The sequence below is a fragment of the Carassius auratus genome, unplaced genomic scaffold, assembly GCF_003368295.1.
Source record: "Carassius auratus strain Wakin unplaced genomic scaffold, ASM336829v1 scaf_tig00214021, whole genome shotgun sequence".
Taxonomy (NCBI): domain Eukaryota; kingdom Metazoa; phylum Chordata; class Actinopteri; order Cypriniformes; family Cyprinidae; genus Carassius; species Carassius auratus.
In genome coordinates, this window is record NW_020527496.1 from 661,655 (window position 1) to 676,032 (window position 14,378).

Genomic DNA, 14,378 nt, shown 5'->3' on the forward strand with positions numbered 1-14,378 from the left:
CCATTAAACCTGACGGTGGAAAAGCAGTTAATGATATTGTTTAAACCTCAATATCTTAATTTGTAAAGATGACAGAATTTCCAATTATTGGATGAACTAGCCTACCACATAAAGGCACAAATACTTCATTTTTTTGTGTTTCTTTACAGGATAAAAGTCTTTTTACTACAAGTGATAAGACAATAACGGATGTCAAATGAAGGTCTTGCATATCTGTGGCTTGTAAGAGTGATAAATGTTAATATAAACAAAATAAAATGTCCATGAATTAGTACTGTTGCGTGATGAGGAAAGTAAGAAAACGTGTTTGTCATTTTTGTTGTAGTGCAAGTTTAGTGTCTGTATGTTGCAACAAAGCCGTATTAAAATTGTCCCAACTGTAATATTGTTGCTGTCAATTAATATTATATTTCTAGCACATGGCAACTGAAAACACACACACACAAAAAGCAATTTGGTCTAACAATACATGTAACACAATGGTCAGGTCTGTAATACTAGTCAGTAATAGTCATTATTGATCCCAACAGCCACTTTCCGTTGAATGCTTTCATTTAGGACCTATTCAATATGTAGGACCTCGTGAACAGTCACGCCAATAAATGCAGTATCGGCTACTTCTGCCGAAGGAATAAGAGCCTACTTCATCCCATCTGAGATCTGAACTAAGTTAATGATTAGCTGAAGAGGAACAATACTTAGATTGTCTGGACCCATTTCCTGTCAAGGAGAACTGCTAAAAAAAAAAAAAAAAACTATGTTGACATTAAGTGAAGTGATAATGTGATCATACAACAGAGGACAAGGCTGTTGCAAAATCAAGAAAACTAATCTTGAGCTAAACATGTGACCTCAACATCTGGGTTGGTTTCCTGTCAGCCATGTCGCTTTCCAATTAAAAGAGTTGATGAAATTAACTCTTTACACGAGATACAAACACCCTGTGTATACAGAAGCATCACATGATCGTGGAAACGTCACAGGAATCCTAAATAATTAATTGACCTCAACACAAAGAACCAATACAGGACCCATCCCATGATTCTGCTTAATTCCTGCTAGCTTGAGAATCTTTCTACGAGGTAATCGGTGCAACTTTAACCAATATTTTATATATGGTTTTTATAACACCTTTTGACATTTAGTGCTATTAATGTGTGTAAGATATGGAAAGTTTAGTATTGAACGAAAGCTCACGTTATTTACCTACGTAAACTTGGAGCGAATGAAATCTCCAGATTCTGTATTGTGTGCATATTATGACACTTAATAAGCTATTAACAAAAGCTTCACGAAGGAGGTCATCTCACATGACGATGTACCATGATGGTTAAGTGTTTAATCAAGAAATAATATGGGGCGTGTCTAAACTCTGCAACAGCATCCCATTGGAAGATCGCATCGTGGGATGGACCAAATCTGCTTCGATAAAACCCCTATGCTTGAATTTACTCACTCAGGGTGTCTTGTCTTCTCTTGTCGAGGGTTGTGTCGGGTATCGTATCGTATCGTATCGTATCGTATCGTGTAGTATCGTGTCGTGTCACGTAAATGCGGCTCGCTGCGCTGCTCTTCCTTCTTCTCCATGGCTTGAACTACCAACTCCAACGCTGCTAGCGTTCTTACCATTCAGAACTCAAAACCACTCCGTTGAAACTTCGTGACAGCGAAACCATCCGAAACTCTCCGAAGTTCTACGTAACCAGGCAACCAACCAATCACCAGGAGGGTTCTCCCAAAAGACGTCATCCAGACGTCAGATCTGCATCCAATCCGAGGCACGGGGATTCCCTGAGACGAGGCAAATCTCCAACTCCGCTTTCAGCAAATGCAAGTAAACAAACAGACTTCATTTCTTGCTGAATTAGGTGCAAATTGATCTTGAGCAGTAAGGATGAGACCCATCTGTGCTTTTGTGATTTTTCTTGGTGCGATCTAACAAATAATTACTCCTGGGACTTCATTCAAATCCGTTATCATTCTCTTCAGTGTGTGTGTGTGTGTCCATTAGGTTTTAGATCCATGTATTAGTTAGCTCAATAAATTATTGTTTCATTGATAAAGAAGTATTGTCTTGTGGGGCATTACATTCTTATATAAAAAAAAAATTAAGACACCAAAGTGAGTAAACTGTACCATAGGTAACATTAACCGTAATCCCAGAGATTGAAAAAGAGAGATTTTACAATCCCTGTATAAATTCGATTTTGGTGATTTTCTTTAGCAAAATGGTACAGACTTTATATTAAAAATGGCATCTGCTCAGTCTTAAATCTGGAGTTTCCCCAAGGTTTAATGAGTCTAGAGGAGTTCGCAGGGCTGCCGTGTATCACCTTACTTGTTCTTAATAGCCTCTCAACTTCTTACTACTTTTTTATCAGATAATCAATTACAAGGGATTCATCTGTTTTAAAAAAAGGACTTACAGATCCCTGTCGCTCTTGAACTTATTTATGTGTTCTCTAAAGCTTCGGGTCTATCTCTGAATTTAGATAAATGTGAACTTCCTATAAGGTCTTGTTCTCTCCAATTCTTATACAATATTCCTGTTAAATCCCAAGTAAACTATTTAGGTCTTATCGTGTAAAGCTGATAATACTAGAAGTAAATTAAACTTTGATCCAGTAATCACTAAAGCCAAAAAAAAGTTGAGTTCCTGGTTCCAAAGAGACTTGTCTTTACAAGGAAGAGCTCTCCTTGCCAAAGCAGATGGTGTTTCCAGATTGACCTACCCTGCTCTTTCTTTGCATGTCAACAAATTAATTTGTGTAGAGGTTGATAGAATGCTTTTTGACTTCTTATGGAAACATAAAATACATTGCATAAAAAAAAACATGGTGTCTTAAACTGTTTAGAACAGGGGGGTCTTGATTTTCTGGAGTTTGCTTCTTTAAATAATACATTTAAGATAAATCGGTTGAGACAATTTTTGAATTACTCTGAATCTTTATGGAACACTATTCTTAATCATAGTTTTCCTAAAGCTGGTGATCTCCCCTTTCTATTTTTATGTAATTAAACATTTTTCTAAATTGCCCATCAAATTATCAAACTTCCATAAGCAGGTCCTTTGGCCTGGCACTTAATTTGCAAACGTGCTTTATTTGGAATACTCAAGATATTCAATACAAAAATATAACTTTTGTTTCTGATTGGTTTAATAATAATATTCTTCTGGTTTCACAACTTCTAAATTCAAATGGTCTCTTGCTTTCTTATTCATAATTCTTAATTAAATATTGGTAAACCTGTCACCCCTTCCCACAATAGCAAATATCTTCTGGACCAGATCCGGGCCAAACAATCACTTTTCCCTCGGCCCAGGTACCACAAAGAATTACGGCCCTTAACTGGCCCTGAACTGGACTAAAACAGGTTTAATTATTGGTGCCAATTCTCAGCCTTTAGTTAACCAGAATCCCCAAATCTGAGCCACACTTATATAGCCCAGACCCAACCCAGACAGCAAGCCATTTCGGATTTCACGTGGGCCAGATGTGGGCCGGATCTGGGCCAACACTATGTTGCTGTCTGGAAATGTACACAGAAACTATGCCAATAAACTGAACATTAAACTGAATAGAAAATCAGACTTAAAACCCACAAATCATGTAACTGTGCAATAAAAAAACGTATTGCATTGAATTTTTTTATTTTTATAAAGAACAAATCAAACAATAAAGAGTGAGTGTATAAAGTATACTATAAGAAAAATGTAACCGATAGACACATGTAACTTAATCATACGAAATTATTACAGATGTGTCAAAGAGCAGTACAACAGTAGTCCAAAAGACGATACATTGCAGTTGCAGTCCACTCTGGCAGAATATAATAGCAGTGTGAGGAGCAGTGACTTTGCCATAGTGATGGATGCCATCCCCAGTGGAGTAAGTGCACTGTTCAAAAACTCAGTTGATTCTTTACCTTCTTGTATTTCTTGGACGTCCCTGTAAAAGGACAATAGGAAATTTTTTACTTTTTTTCCAGTCCCTCTCTCAGGATTAGAAAGATTAGACAGCTCTTTCAGAAAGACATAATTACTATCACTTCTGTTATATCTCATTGGAAAAATTCCTTCCTAACAAATTTTTGATTACTAATAAGGTTAAAGAGATATCTTAAGTTACTACACCAATTTTACCCTGTCAAACTTTATCTTTAAAAAAAAAGTTTCCTGAGATAGATCCCTCTGCTCCTTTTGTGGAGTTGAAGATGAGTCTGTAAGTCATCTTTTTTTGGGATTGTGTCCATGTTGCTACCTTTCGGAAGAAATTCTGTACATTTGTAGGTGTGTGTATCTTAAGACAATTTTTCTATGGTGTTTAAGGATGTCTTATTATGTTTTTATAGCTCTCACAAGAATTTAAAAGACAAGTATTTTCTAATAAATCTATTTATTTTCCTAGCTAAATTATTTGTATCCATAAGTACATTTTTATCTGTGAAACCTCTATTTCTTATCTTTTGTAAAGACCTGAAGTGTTATTTGGATACTATATCCTCTTCCAGCAATGTCAAAGCCTTAAAATCTTATACTTTATGCACAAAGTATAATACTTGTGCTTCTTTATGATGTGCTATTTGATAGCGGTCGGGATGGTGGGATTTAGCTTTTTTTCTTCTTCTTTTTCCTTCGTTCTTACTTGCTTATCGAGTTTACTTGATCGTGATTTTCAGTAACACTATACCGCTGCTCACGTATTTCGAATTTCGTTTTACCCCTAAAAAAAAGACCGAAAAGGAACTTCGTTTTGAGTTTATGGGGGCCTTTATTTATTAGTGGCTGGGCGGAAGTGAGCGTCTCGATGTAGCTCCGCGTGCCTCGATCTGATATCAGCAAGAGAAGAACGAGCCATTGCTGTTGCCATGTCAACCAGTGACTCTTTACATTTAATAAACTTCAGAACACGTAGCCGATAGCTGGGGCCATTCGGCAGGTATTTCGATACACTCGTTCAAAATTAAATATTTTCCACGACCCCCCTTCCACCATAGACAGTAAAAGAAATGGACACAGCGACCCCATTGGAACTCAATTGAGCTAAATGAAGCCCAGTTTTAGCGTTTTTTAGCACTTCCGTTTCTGACGCGCAGACTCAAACGAAGCTTGACGACGTCAGCAACCTGTCTGCCAGATGTAAATCTTCTAAGTGGCTGTGCGTGAAAACTGCCATCGTTAATCTTGCAGAGACGTCGAGCTTAAGCGGGGAGTTCTTTGTCGTGAGTGAGCAGGAGTAAGTATTCTGATTAATTATTTTGTATAGTATTTTAAAATGTAACGCCAGTACGCCATATTTAGTTAATTGCCTGCGAGCTTCTCCACCTGTCTGTACGGTAATGCGACAGAGAGCCGAGTGGTTATGACGCAATCGTTAGCCTATTTTTTACAAAAACTGTTTATACGGGGCCATAATGTAACATAGAAGGTAATGGAGCACTTTATACATTGTCGTGTATCTTTAGAAATAAATAATGGACAAACAGAGTCTTTAAACGCCTCAGATGTAAAGTTATTCGCTGTCAAAGTGACGCCAAAATGAATGGGAGTCAATGGGAATGCTAACGCAAGTGAAGTTCTGCTAAAAGATGGCAGCCCCCACCCGACTTCAACTTCCGGTCGAGTTCCTTGCCCCTTGCCTTCCACCGACCTCGGGGGTCCCGGCTTATTGTTATCCAGGCGGGGCTTTTATTCTGAAAATCATTTTATAATCATCAATATTTCCTGGTAAGTTTTCGTACTTCATTTCATTCTGCGAATCTTAGCTAAAATAGTTTTGAAACACACGGAGCAGAAGGGATGAATGAGCGAAATCAGACACATAAAGACAGCAGACTTATCTTGTGTTTTCCTCGAGATCAGCGCGAGTGTTTGTTTCCGTTTGCTGTTTCGTCTCGTCATGTGGATGAGCTACACTGATCTCTAGACACCATAAACCTGATATAAGTTACTCTGGTTTTGAGGATTGTTGATTTCTCCTCGCTAAATCACTCGAGATCAGATCAGTGATGTGTTTGTATTGTACTGAGGGGGCGGTGTGTTAAACAGTGTCTGAAACAAAAGATGCTACAGTGCCAGACTGATATAAACAATAACACTGATCACACATCATTCATTCAAGGGAGAAATGTGCTGCTGCTTTATTATACGTTTACACACACCTTTCAAAATCTGCAATGGGTTAATAACAAAAATAATAAGAGAGGGATTATCATTATTTGTTTGTCCTGCCCTGACCAATGTATTTTACATAAAATGTTATGTATCCACAAGGCAGAATAATAACTCGATACATTTATAACTAGACAATTAATAATTCTTTAAACTGTGTGTTGTTTCTGTTCCACAGCTGTGTTTATATTTTGTGATCGTTGTTCATGAGTCCCTTCTTTGTCCTGGGCTGTGTTTCTCAAAAGCTCAGGAAGCTAAAGTTGAGCATGTAAGTCTGTGGCTTACAATGCTTTTGGGAAACACAGCACTAAGCAGTAAACAAACATATTGCATATTGTTTGGTTTTCCAGCATCTTCTGCACATTTACGCTCTTTTCAACAGTGACTGTATTCTTTTGAGGTAAAAAATTCCAAATTCATTGATGCTTCATTAATAAAATTCATTTTTTTCTTTGTCTTTTTTCGTTCGTTTTAGCTGTAGTGAAAGCATGGATGTGGATGTGGTGAGTTTCCGGTTGCCTGCGCATGGAGACACTGCCCTGAGTAACATGAACTTCCTGCGGACGCAGCAGCACTTCTGTGATGTCACCATCGTGGCGGGAGGCAGGCGCATGTTCAGGGGTCACAAGGTCGTACTGGCGGCTTGCTCTGTGTTTCTCAGGGACCAGTTTCTCATGAACCCCTCATCAGAGCTACAGGTAAAGCCATTTCGTTCTTGGGAAATCTTCTGTATTATCCACGTGGCTTTGTTCCGTCAAATTTATGTCAAATAAAATCTGATGTGGACATCTTGAAGAAATTACAGTCATTGCAGCACAAACATTGTTGTGTCATCAACTTCAGGTTTATCTACCACTTACAATTGTGTAAAAATCGTGACACACTGTTCTATTTTACTTATCAAATGACTGTATTATTGTTAAGTGAGCTGCTGCATGTTGAAATTTTTTTTTCTTTTTTTTTTTTTTTTTTTTGAATAGCTCCGATGTTGTTAGATAGGGATTTTTTTTATTTAAATAATAATAATTAAAAAAAAAAAAATTTAAATACAGTTGTAATGTTCTTACTATTTCTATAAGAATATGAAAGTGTACACCACAGCTGTAATAACACAGAAATGTATTGTTGCAATCACTTTCAGGCTGATTTTTCTTCTAGCTGATGAACAATAAAAACATTAACAGCCTATTAATTTCCATCCGACTTTAAGATCTTGAGCATATAAAGTGGCAGACAACATAAATGCAACGTGCAGTTATAATGTACAGAATGGTGTGGATGCAGATATAGTTGTTAACATTATTGTTATGGTTCTTAGTGCTTAAGCTCCTTTGTTGTCTGAATTTATGCAGTTCTTTTTGGTGTTGTTTTAAAAATCAGAGTTTACTTTTGCAAGCAGGAAATTGCAGATTTTTGTATTTTATTTATTTTACATCAGGGGTTTTGTTTCTGTCAACAAATGCTCTCTATCCAGCAGGTGTCGATGTTGCACAGCTCAGCAGTGGTATGTGAACTCCTCCAGTCCTGTTACACAGGGATGCTTCAGTTCAGTGCCAAAGAGATCGTGAACTACCTGACGGCAGCCAGCTACCTGCAGATGGAGCATGTGGTGGAGAAATGCAGAGGAGCCCTGAGCCAGTACATGCAGCCCCAGACTGGCAGCCCAGTTGGGAATGTCTCAACCTCAAACAAGGCTATTCAGACTGTGAATTCAGAAGACTGTCTGTCTATGCCGGTGATTGTCAGTGTAAGTACCCATTCATTGGGCTCTATCTGGGATCTTATACAGCATCACTGCATCCTCACAGTTCAGGAAAGGAGCTCCAGGCTCACAAACATCCCTCACAAAGATGACAGTCATTTGACCATACACTGTGTAAATATTTGTTAATTAGCTTCAGATGCTAATAATGCTCAAGGAGACAATGGTAATAGATTTGATCAAACATCTTAATCTTGGAGGAATATAGAGAAGTCCCATTCACAATGGTAGCCCTATCACTGTAGTTCACCAAATGTATGTATTGGTGGTTGTATTAGTCATACTTGCTGATGTTCACTCGAATATGACACGCTATCCATGATTGCGTCCCAGAAAAATGCATTCTGTATACATTTTTGAGTAGCCATTGAATTCTTGATCACTGAATTCTTACCAAACTTTGTGCTTGCCTTTGACATTTAAAACAAGATGCTGTTAAAATGCCTCATATCGATTGCAAACGGTCACGTTTTGAGACAATGAAGAATCTGGAAATTAGTGTCATGCTCTTTTGGAAACTTTTCATTCTTTTAAGAACACTTCATTAGAATCGTTGCAATATTCACAATACGACCAGTAAAATCATTGCGAATCATGAATATTCAATGTATCATCCAAGATCCAACCCTAATTTGTAGTTTCCATTTTGCACCACAGATTATTTGCATTTTACGTGAAGACTCATTGCCAACAGTCATGCATCAAATCGACTTCTGATTTCTGTGTTGTTCTAACAGCCCAACGGATCAGATCACCTCTTATCGTGGTAGTTTGCTCCGTTGTAGTTTACCAATTTATGTTTTTACCATAACAGGTGAGAGGATCAGATGCATCTGGACACTTCGAGGGAGAGGACGGGCCTGAGAGTGACATCATTCAGGTGCAGATCAACGATGAACATCAACCCCCCGAGAAGACCTCTGGTGCTGAGGAGGGAGACCGAGAAGCTGTTGTCGTGTTAGATGACCACGAACCGATGGACGCAGGTATAGAGGAGCCCAGTATGGAGGGGCAAGCTAAAGGCAACGACCTCAGAGGGGCAGGCCGCATGTGGAGACGACGGCAAGGAGAGCACAGGGGAGGCAAAGGAAGAGGCTTTAAACACAGGAAACGATACATATTCAAAGACCGCAAGCTCTTGGGTAACTATCAGGATTATCAGGAGTGCCTCTCAACGCCAGATGAGACTACAGGTACTTTTGGAGCGGACTTTCAGGCTGATTTCAAGTCCAATCATCAGCTCACAGATGGTTCGGTCTTCGTTGAGTATAGGGCTGGAGAGGGACAAGGAGAAGAGATCGTCTCTGATGGAGGTCCTGCACACTTTGGTGTGGAAGCCTCCAGCGGGGAACAGGGAATGAGAGTTGGGACACATACAAATGAGCATGGAGCTGCTGACGAGTCTGTGGCGGTGGTGGGATCCACGTCCTCCGTGGCGGGACCAGTGGTGTGTGAGCAGTGCGGACTGGCAGTTTGCTCAATGCAGGACTTAGCCATGCATTCCCTGGTGTCACATCGACTGTACATGTGTCCGTGCTGCGGGAAGCACTTCAACCACTTTAATATCCTCAACCGCCACATGATCGTCCACCGTGGAGTTTCCAAGCTCCACTGTTGCCCCCTGTGCCACAAGACCTTCACTCAGAAGTCAACACTGTTAGACCACATGAATGTGCACAGTGGGGAGCGGCCGTATGTGTGTGCGTACTGCCACGTCAGCTTCGCCCACAAGTCTGCTCTGCGCCGTCACCTGATGGAGCAACACGGAAAGACCATGCCCCAAAACCAAATAGAGATGCAGCGAAACAATGGCCTAGGGTTTTAAATCCGACTTAAATAGGTAAAGTGGGTGTTAGAATGAAAATAAAAATCTACCCTTTATTTATTTTCTTAATACTGTTTTATATATTCATTTTGCACAGCCGTAAAAAATGTCTTCGAAATTGATATGAAGTAACTATGCAGTTGAGCTCTATAGTCTGGAGAGAATGAGCTTTTATTCAGTTATTTATGGATCGTTTGCCCGAAAATGAAAATGCTGTAATGATTTATTCACCCTGTCGTTACAAACCTACGACTTTCTCAACTGACTTTCATCTGTGAAACACTAAATAATATATTTAACTGTTATTGTCCAAACAATAAAAATCAATGTGGTCCAAACAATAATGACTCCACTATTATATATACAGCTGTTGGGCATTACTGTATGCTGTATCTCCGTCAGATCCTTCGATCCAGCTGTGGACTTTCATAGATATTTTGTCCCTTTAATCCCAGGACATCTTTTGGTGGTGGGACAATGGTCAGGGGGGGAATCTGTCATGTTGGTGGATTCCAGTTCCTTAGATATAAAGCCACCACCCTCCATAGGCCACAACTCCTTTTTTTCTTCCTTTATGTCTGGCAAACTAACAACACCCTCCTGTGCTCCTAACTTCTCTCCGCTCTTGCATTCTCACTGGTCTCCTTAACACTGCTAGCATACCCCTTATTCCCATATCCCATAATACCTTCAGACTCTTCTCCTCTTGCTCGTCTGGTTGCAAGCTTTTTCAGATTAATGCTTATGTCTCTGATCCATATAAGATATATATCAGACTTTTTTTCTTAATGCTAAAATATTGAGTTTTGCAGTTTCTTTCACATTTGAAAAAATAAAATGTTTGTTTTGATATTTTTCCCCATAGTCATTCATATGAGTAATGTTTTAGATCTCATCGGAGAAATAAAAAAAGGAAAACTCTAAAACAGTTCAATCTAAATCTGATATAATGTTATCATTATTAGTATGCAGAGTTTATATAACAGTGCATGTCTCTGTATTTGTGTTCTCAGCATGTTGTTTCCCTTTAGGCAAAGAGCACTGGAAGGTCTGAACTCATTTCATCAATACCATCTAATGTTGTGGACATGTTTCACAGAGCTGAGGTCTGTAGTTAATCAGTTATTATTCATAATCAAATACAAAATCCATCTATACAAAGCTCAGATTTGCTTTATCACCTCTAAAAACTGGCTTATATTTTCTGCCTGTCAAACTCTGAAGATGTTTCATTGAGGTTATGTGTTTTTTCATATTATGAAGTCAGCCCAGGCATCCCGATGGAAAAGTTGATTGATTATTTACTGAACAGAATGACAAATCCATGAATGAGCTAAATGTCCAGATACACCGATCTTTAAAAATGCTAAAATGCTGTGCAAATAAAAATGACAGAAAAGTAACAGATTTACTTCTTCACACTGGACATTTTTCGTAGTTTAACATGAGGAAGTCTTGACTGTAGACGACCTGGCTCCGTTTGACTGTTCTGCACAGCTGTGAAGGATGAAAGCAGCACAAGCAAGTTAAGGAGACAAATAGATTTGGGTTAGTCAAGTGTGCAACACATCAATATTTTTGTTTTCCTGTGAAATGTCTTTATTTACCAAGAGAAGCCCAGACAGATTTCCCTGTGGCAGCATTTAGCATGGGCTGCTTCTTGGCAATGCTGACTTTGATGTCGACGTTACCCACAGTAGTGCCATTCAGCTGAGAGACAGAAGGAGTGGATAAACAGGGGTTTCTTTCTAAAAATAAATAAAGATGTGGTCAATCCTAACACTTTTAAAGGGGTCCGATCACAGAAAACAAGATTTTTCTTCAATAATACAACATGCCGGGGATGTCATGGCCTAGTGGTTAGAGAGTTTGACTCCTGACCCAAAGGTTGTGGGTTTGAGTCTTGGGCTGGCAATACCACGACTGAGGTGCCCTTGAGCATGACACTGAACCCCCCCTGGGCTGCTGAACTGCTCCCTGGGCGCCGAAGAATAAAAATGGCTGAACATATTGCTATGCATTTAATTTACTTGTTTAAACGCCTTATCATCAACAGTGGCTATATTCATGGCAACATTAACAATATAATTTACAATAATATATTATTTTCTTTAAAAAGCAATCACTACACAGAAACGTATTTTAAGTAACAACAATAGTACTAATAAAAATCATAGAATCTTTCAAAATATTGGTATATAAATAATACTAAAAAAGTAACATCTTTTGCTTAAATCATGTTACTGTACAAGTTAATATTGCGCATGTACAAAGTTTGGATAGACAAATTATTCTGCCGTTATGGCCTTGTATATGACAAATATAGAATCAAGTATGGATCACCTCTAGTCTTTATTCACCACTTACAATACATGCCTGACAAATGCCATAATTACATGTAAAGTGAAGCCTGTCAAAACTGGGGCTAGTTATGTATAGAATTCTTAAAGGTACAGCAGAAAAAACAACCTGTTGAAAGGCTGCAAATTACAGTAAAAATGTTAATATTGTGACCAATGTGTTGATGTGTTACAATGTCTAAAAAAAATCCCTATATTAGAATGAATTCTGAAGGATCGTGTCACACCGAAGACTGGAGTAATGATGATGCTGAGAATTCAGCATTGCATCATGGGAATAATTGTATTAATTTTCAAATAGAACGCAGTTATTTTAACATTTAAAAAAAGATGACTGTTTTACTGTATTTTTGATTAAATAAATGCAGCCTTGAGTGGATCATCTGTACAGTGTAAAACAACATTACATCAGGAGGCTCTTCATCTGTAGAGACACTTCTTTGAAATGGCAGGAATGCTGGGGCAGAACCTTTCTCAGGATCCTGAGAAACAAAAAAAATCCTCTGTGTTTACTTTTGTGTTTGTAGCTTTGTATTTATATATAAAAAAATCAAATCATATTTTTTGTTGACTTGCCATTAATATAGTGAAAATGTCTTTTACTTTCAGTTTACCCTCAAGTGTTCTGGAGCGCGTGAAGCCAGATTTCTTGTTCTCTGATTTGATGGTGCTGATCACTCAAGACACGATCAGCATTTTGGCCCGCTCCATTGCATTCGCTGTGTCCACCACCGGCTGATCTGACAGAGCTTAACAGAGGCAATCAGAGAGATCATTCATAGATCACAGATTTCATGCAGACTTATTTCAGGAGCATCTGGAAAGATAGTAATACATATACTGACTTACTGCACTTCAGTTATAGCTGACTCGTCTGATTGGTGGAGCTCTGTTTCTTCAGAGCCATTAGGGCCCTTTCCTACATGACAGAAGTGAAGGTAGACAACACTGCATGTCAAAAAGATCTCTCTCTCTCTCTCTCTCTCTCTCTCTCTCTCTCTCTCTATATATATATATATATATATATATATGCATATACATATGTGTGTACTTTCACCTTTGGCTTATAAAGTTATAAAGGGGCTTAAAATACAATATACAGTGGACATAGAAAAGAATCACCCCCTTTAAAATATTCACATATTGTTGCTTTGCAGCCTGGAATGAAGACAGACACAGTTTTAGTTTTATCCAGCTGTTTTACTCAGTGCAACTTATAACATCCCAGTGAAAGATATAAAACCAACATGTCAGGAAAAACATTAAAAAAAAAACAGAGAAGTTTGAAAAAGGATTACCCCCTCCTAAAAATGACTTGTAAACTAAACCAGTGTGGCTAAACACTTTCTCAAAAGCACACAAAGCAATTTGACTTTCACCTGTGGTCGTTTTGATTCGCTCGGCATGAACAGATCTTTCCTGCATCATTTCAGTCCTTGGTTGAGCAACTGAAGCAAACAATCAACTATGGGTGGCAAGGCACTGTCAAAAGATCTCTGTGATAAAGGTGTGGACAGGCACAAGTCAGGAGATGGATACACATTTTTTTAAAGGCTTTATCAATGCCTAGAAGCACTGTGAAGTCTTTTATTAAGTAGAAGGTATTTGATACAACAGAGACCTTCCCTAACAGAGCCGGGAAGAAACTTTTCAGAGAGCAACTCTGAAGCAGCTGCAGGAATTTATGACAAAGAGCGGTGTTTTTATGACAAAAACTGAACTGAACTTGAGCAGCTCTGTAAAGAAGAGCACGCAAATATTGCAAAGTCTAGATGTTAAGTTAGTAGAGACTGAGACAAATCCCAACAGACTAAAGGCTGTAAATACAGTAAGAAAATGGTTCAACAAAATACTGACACATGATGATCATTTTTCCTTTTTTTTTTTCTTTTTCATTTTTATACGTTTATTATACAAACTGAAGAAGACGACTTTTTTGATAGGCCTACTATTATATTGTGACTACAGTTTTTACCTTTTTCTTTAGTTTAGCATATTTCTTCTGCAGTGCTTCCTCCTCCTCTGCCAGTGAGCTGGGAAATATTGCCATTTTGGTGGATCTTGAGGAGGAAAAAAACAACAGTGTTATGTTTGAGCAGATGTCTATATCTTTTCCAATCAATGCATTCACCATATTAACATTTTGTCGATGTTTCCGTTAAAGATGGCTTTAGAAAACGTTAATTTTTAATTATTTTATATATATATATATATATATATATATATATATATATATATATATATATATATAATGCATTA

The 14,378-nt window shown here is 38.2% G+C and overlaps 1 protein-coding gene and 1 long non-coding RNA gene across 7 annotated transcripts; one reads left to right on the forward strand and one right to left on the reverse strand.

Annotated features, from left to right (window-relative positions):
- The first annotated feature begins 1,474 nt into the window (after window positions 1–1,474).
- Window positions 1,475–10,373, forward strand: LOC113090793 (zinc finger and BTB domain-containing protein 12-like). Of its 4 annotated transcripts, none has more exons than XM_026256388.1 (4): window positions 1,475–1,834; window positions 6,648–6,870; window positions 7,647–7,919; window positions 8,749–10,373. In XM_026256388.1, the coding sequence occupies exons 2-4, from the start codon at window positions 6,661–6,663 to the stop codon at window positions 9,757–9,759; spliced, it is 1,494 nt and encodes a 497-aa protein (XP_026112173.1). In that variant the 5' UTR covers window positions 1,475–1,834; window positions 6,648–6,660; the 3' UTR covers window positions 9,760–10,373. The 4 variants fall into 4 exon arrangements, with proteins under 4 accessions (XP_026112173.1, XP_026112176.1, XP_026112174.1 ...); XM_026256391.1 differs by having other exon boundaries at window positions 7,650–7,919; XM_026256389.1 differs by having other exon boundaries at window positions 1,475–1,830.
- Window positions 10,374–10,666: 293 nt separating this feature from the next.
- Window positions 10,667–14,277, reverse strand: LOC113090795 (uncharacterized). Of its 3 annotated transcripts, XR_003287260.1 has the most exons (6): window positions 14,095–14,277; window positions 13,499–13,615; window positions 12,969–13,038; window positions 12,723–12,868; window positions 12,527–12,601; window positions 10,667–11,507 (listed from the first exon to the last, which is right to left on the reverse strand). It is a non-coding gene; the product is annotated as an uncharacterized LOC113090795 (long non-coding RNA). The 3 variants fall into 3 exon arrangements; XR_003287259.1 differs by having other exon boundaries at window positions 10,667–12,601; window positions 12,734–12,868; XR_003287258.1 differs by having other exon boundaries at window positions 10,667–12,601.
- Between the last annotated feature and the right edge of the window lie 101 nt (window positions 14,278–14,378).

Excerpts from the sequence above, each read along its gene's own strand:
- LOC113090793 (XM_026256388.1), top strand. The coding sequence starts at position 6,661 with ATGGATGTGGATGTGGTGAGTTTCCGGTTGCCTGCGCATGGAGACACT. Across the intron at positions 6,871-7,646 it reads ACCCCTCATCAGAGCTACAG|CAGGTGTCGATGTTGCACAG; the intron begins GTAAAGCCATTT and ends CTCTCTATCCAG. Across the intron at positions 7,920-8,748 it reads CTATGCCGGTGATTGTCAGT|GTGAGAGGATCAGATGCATC; the intron begins GTAAGTACCCAT and ends TTACCATAACAG.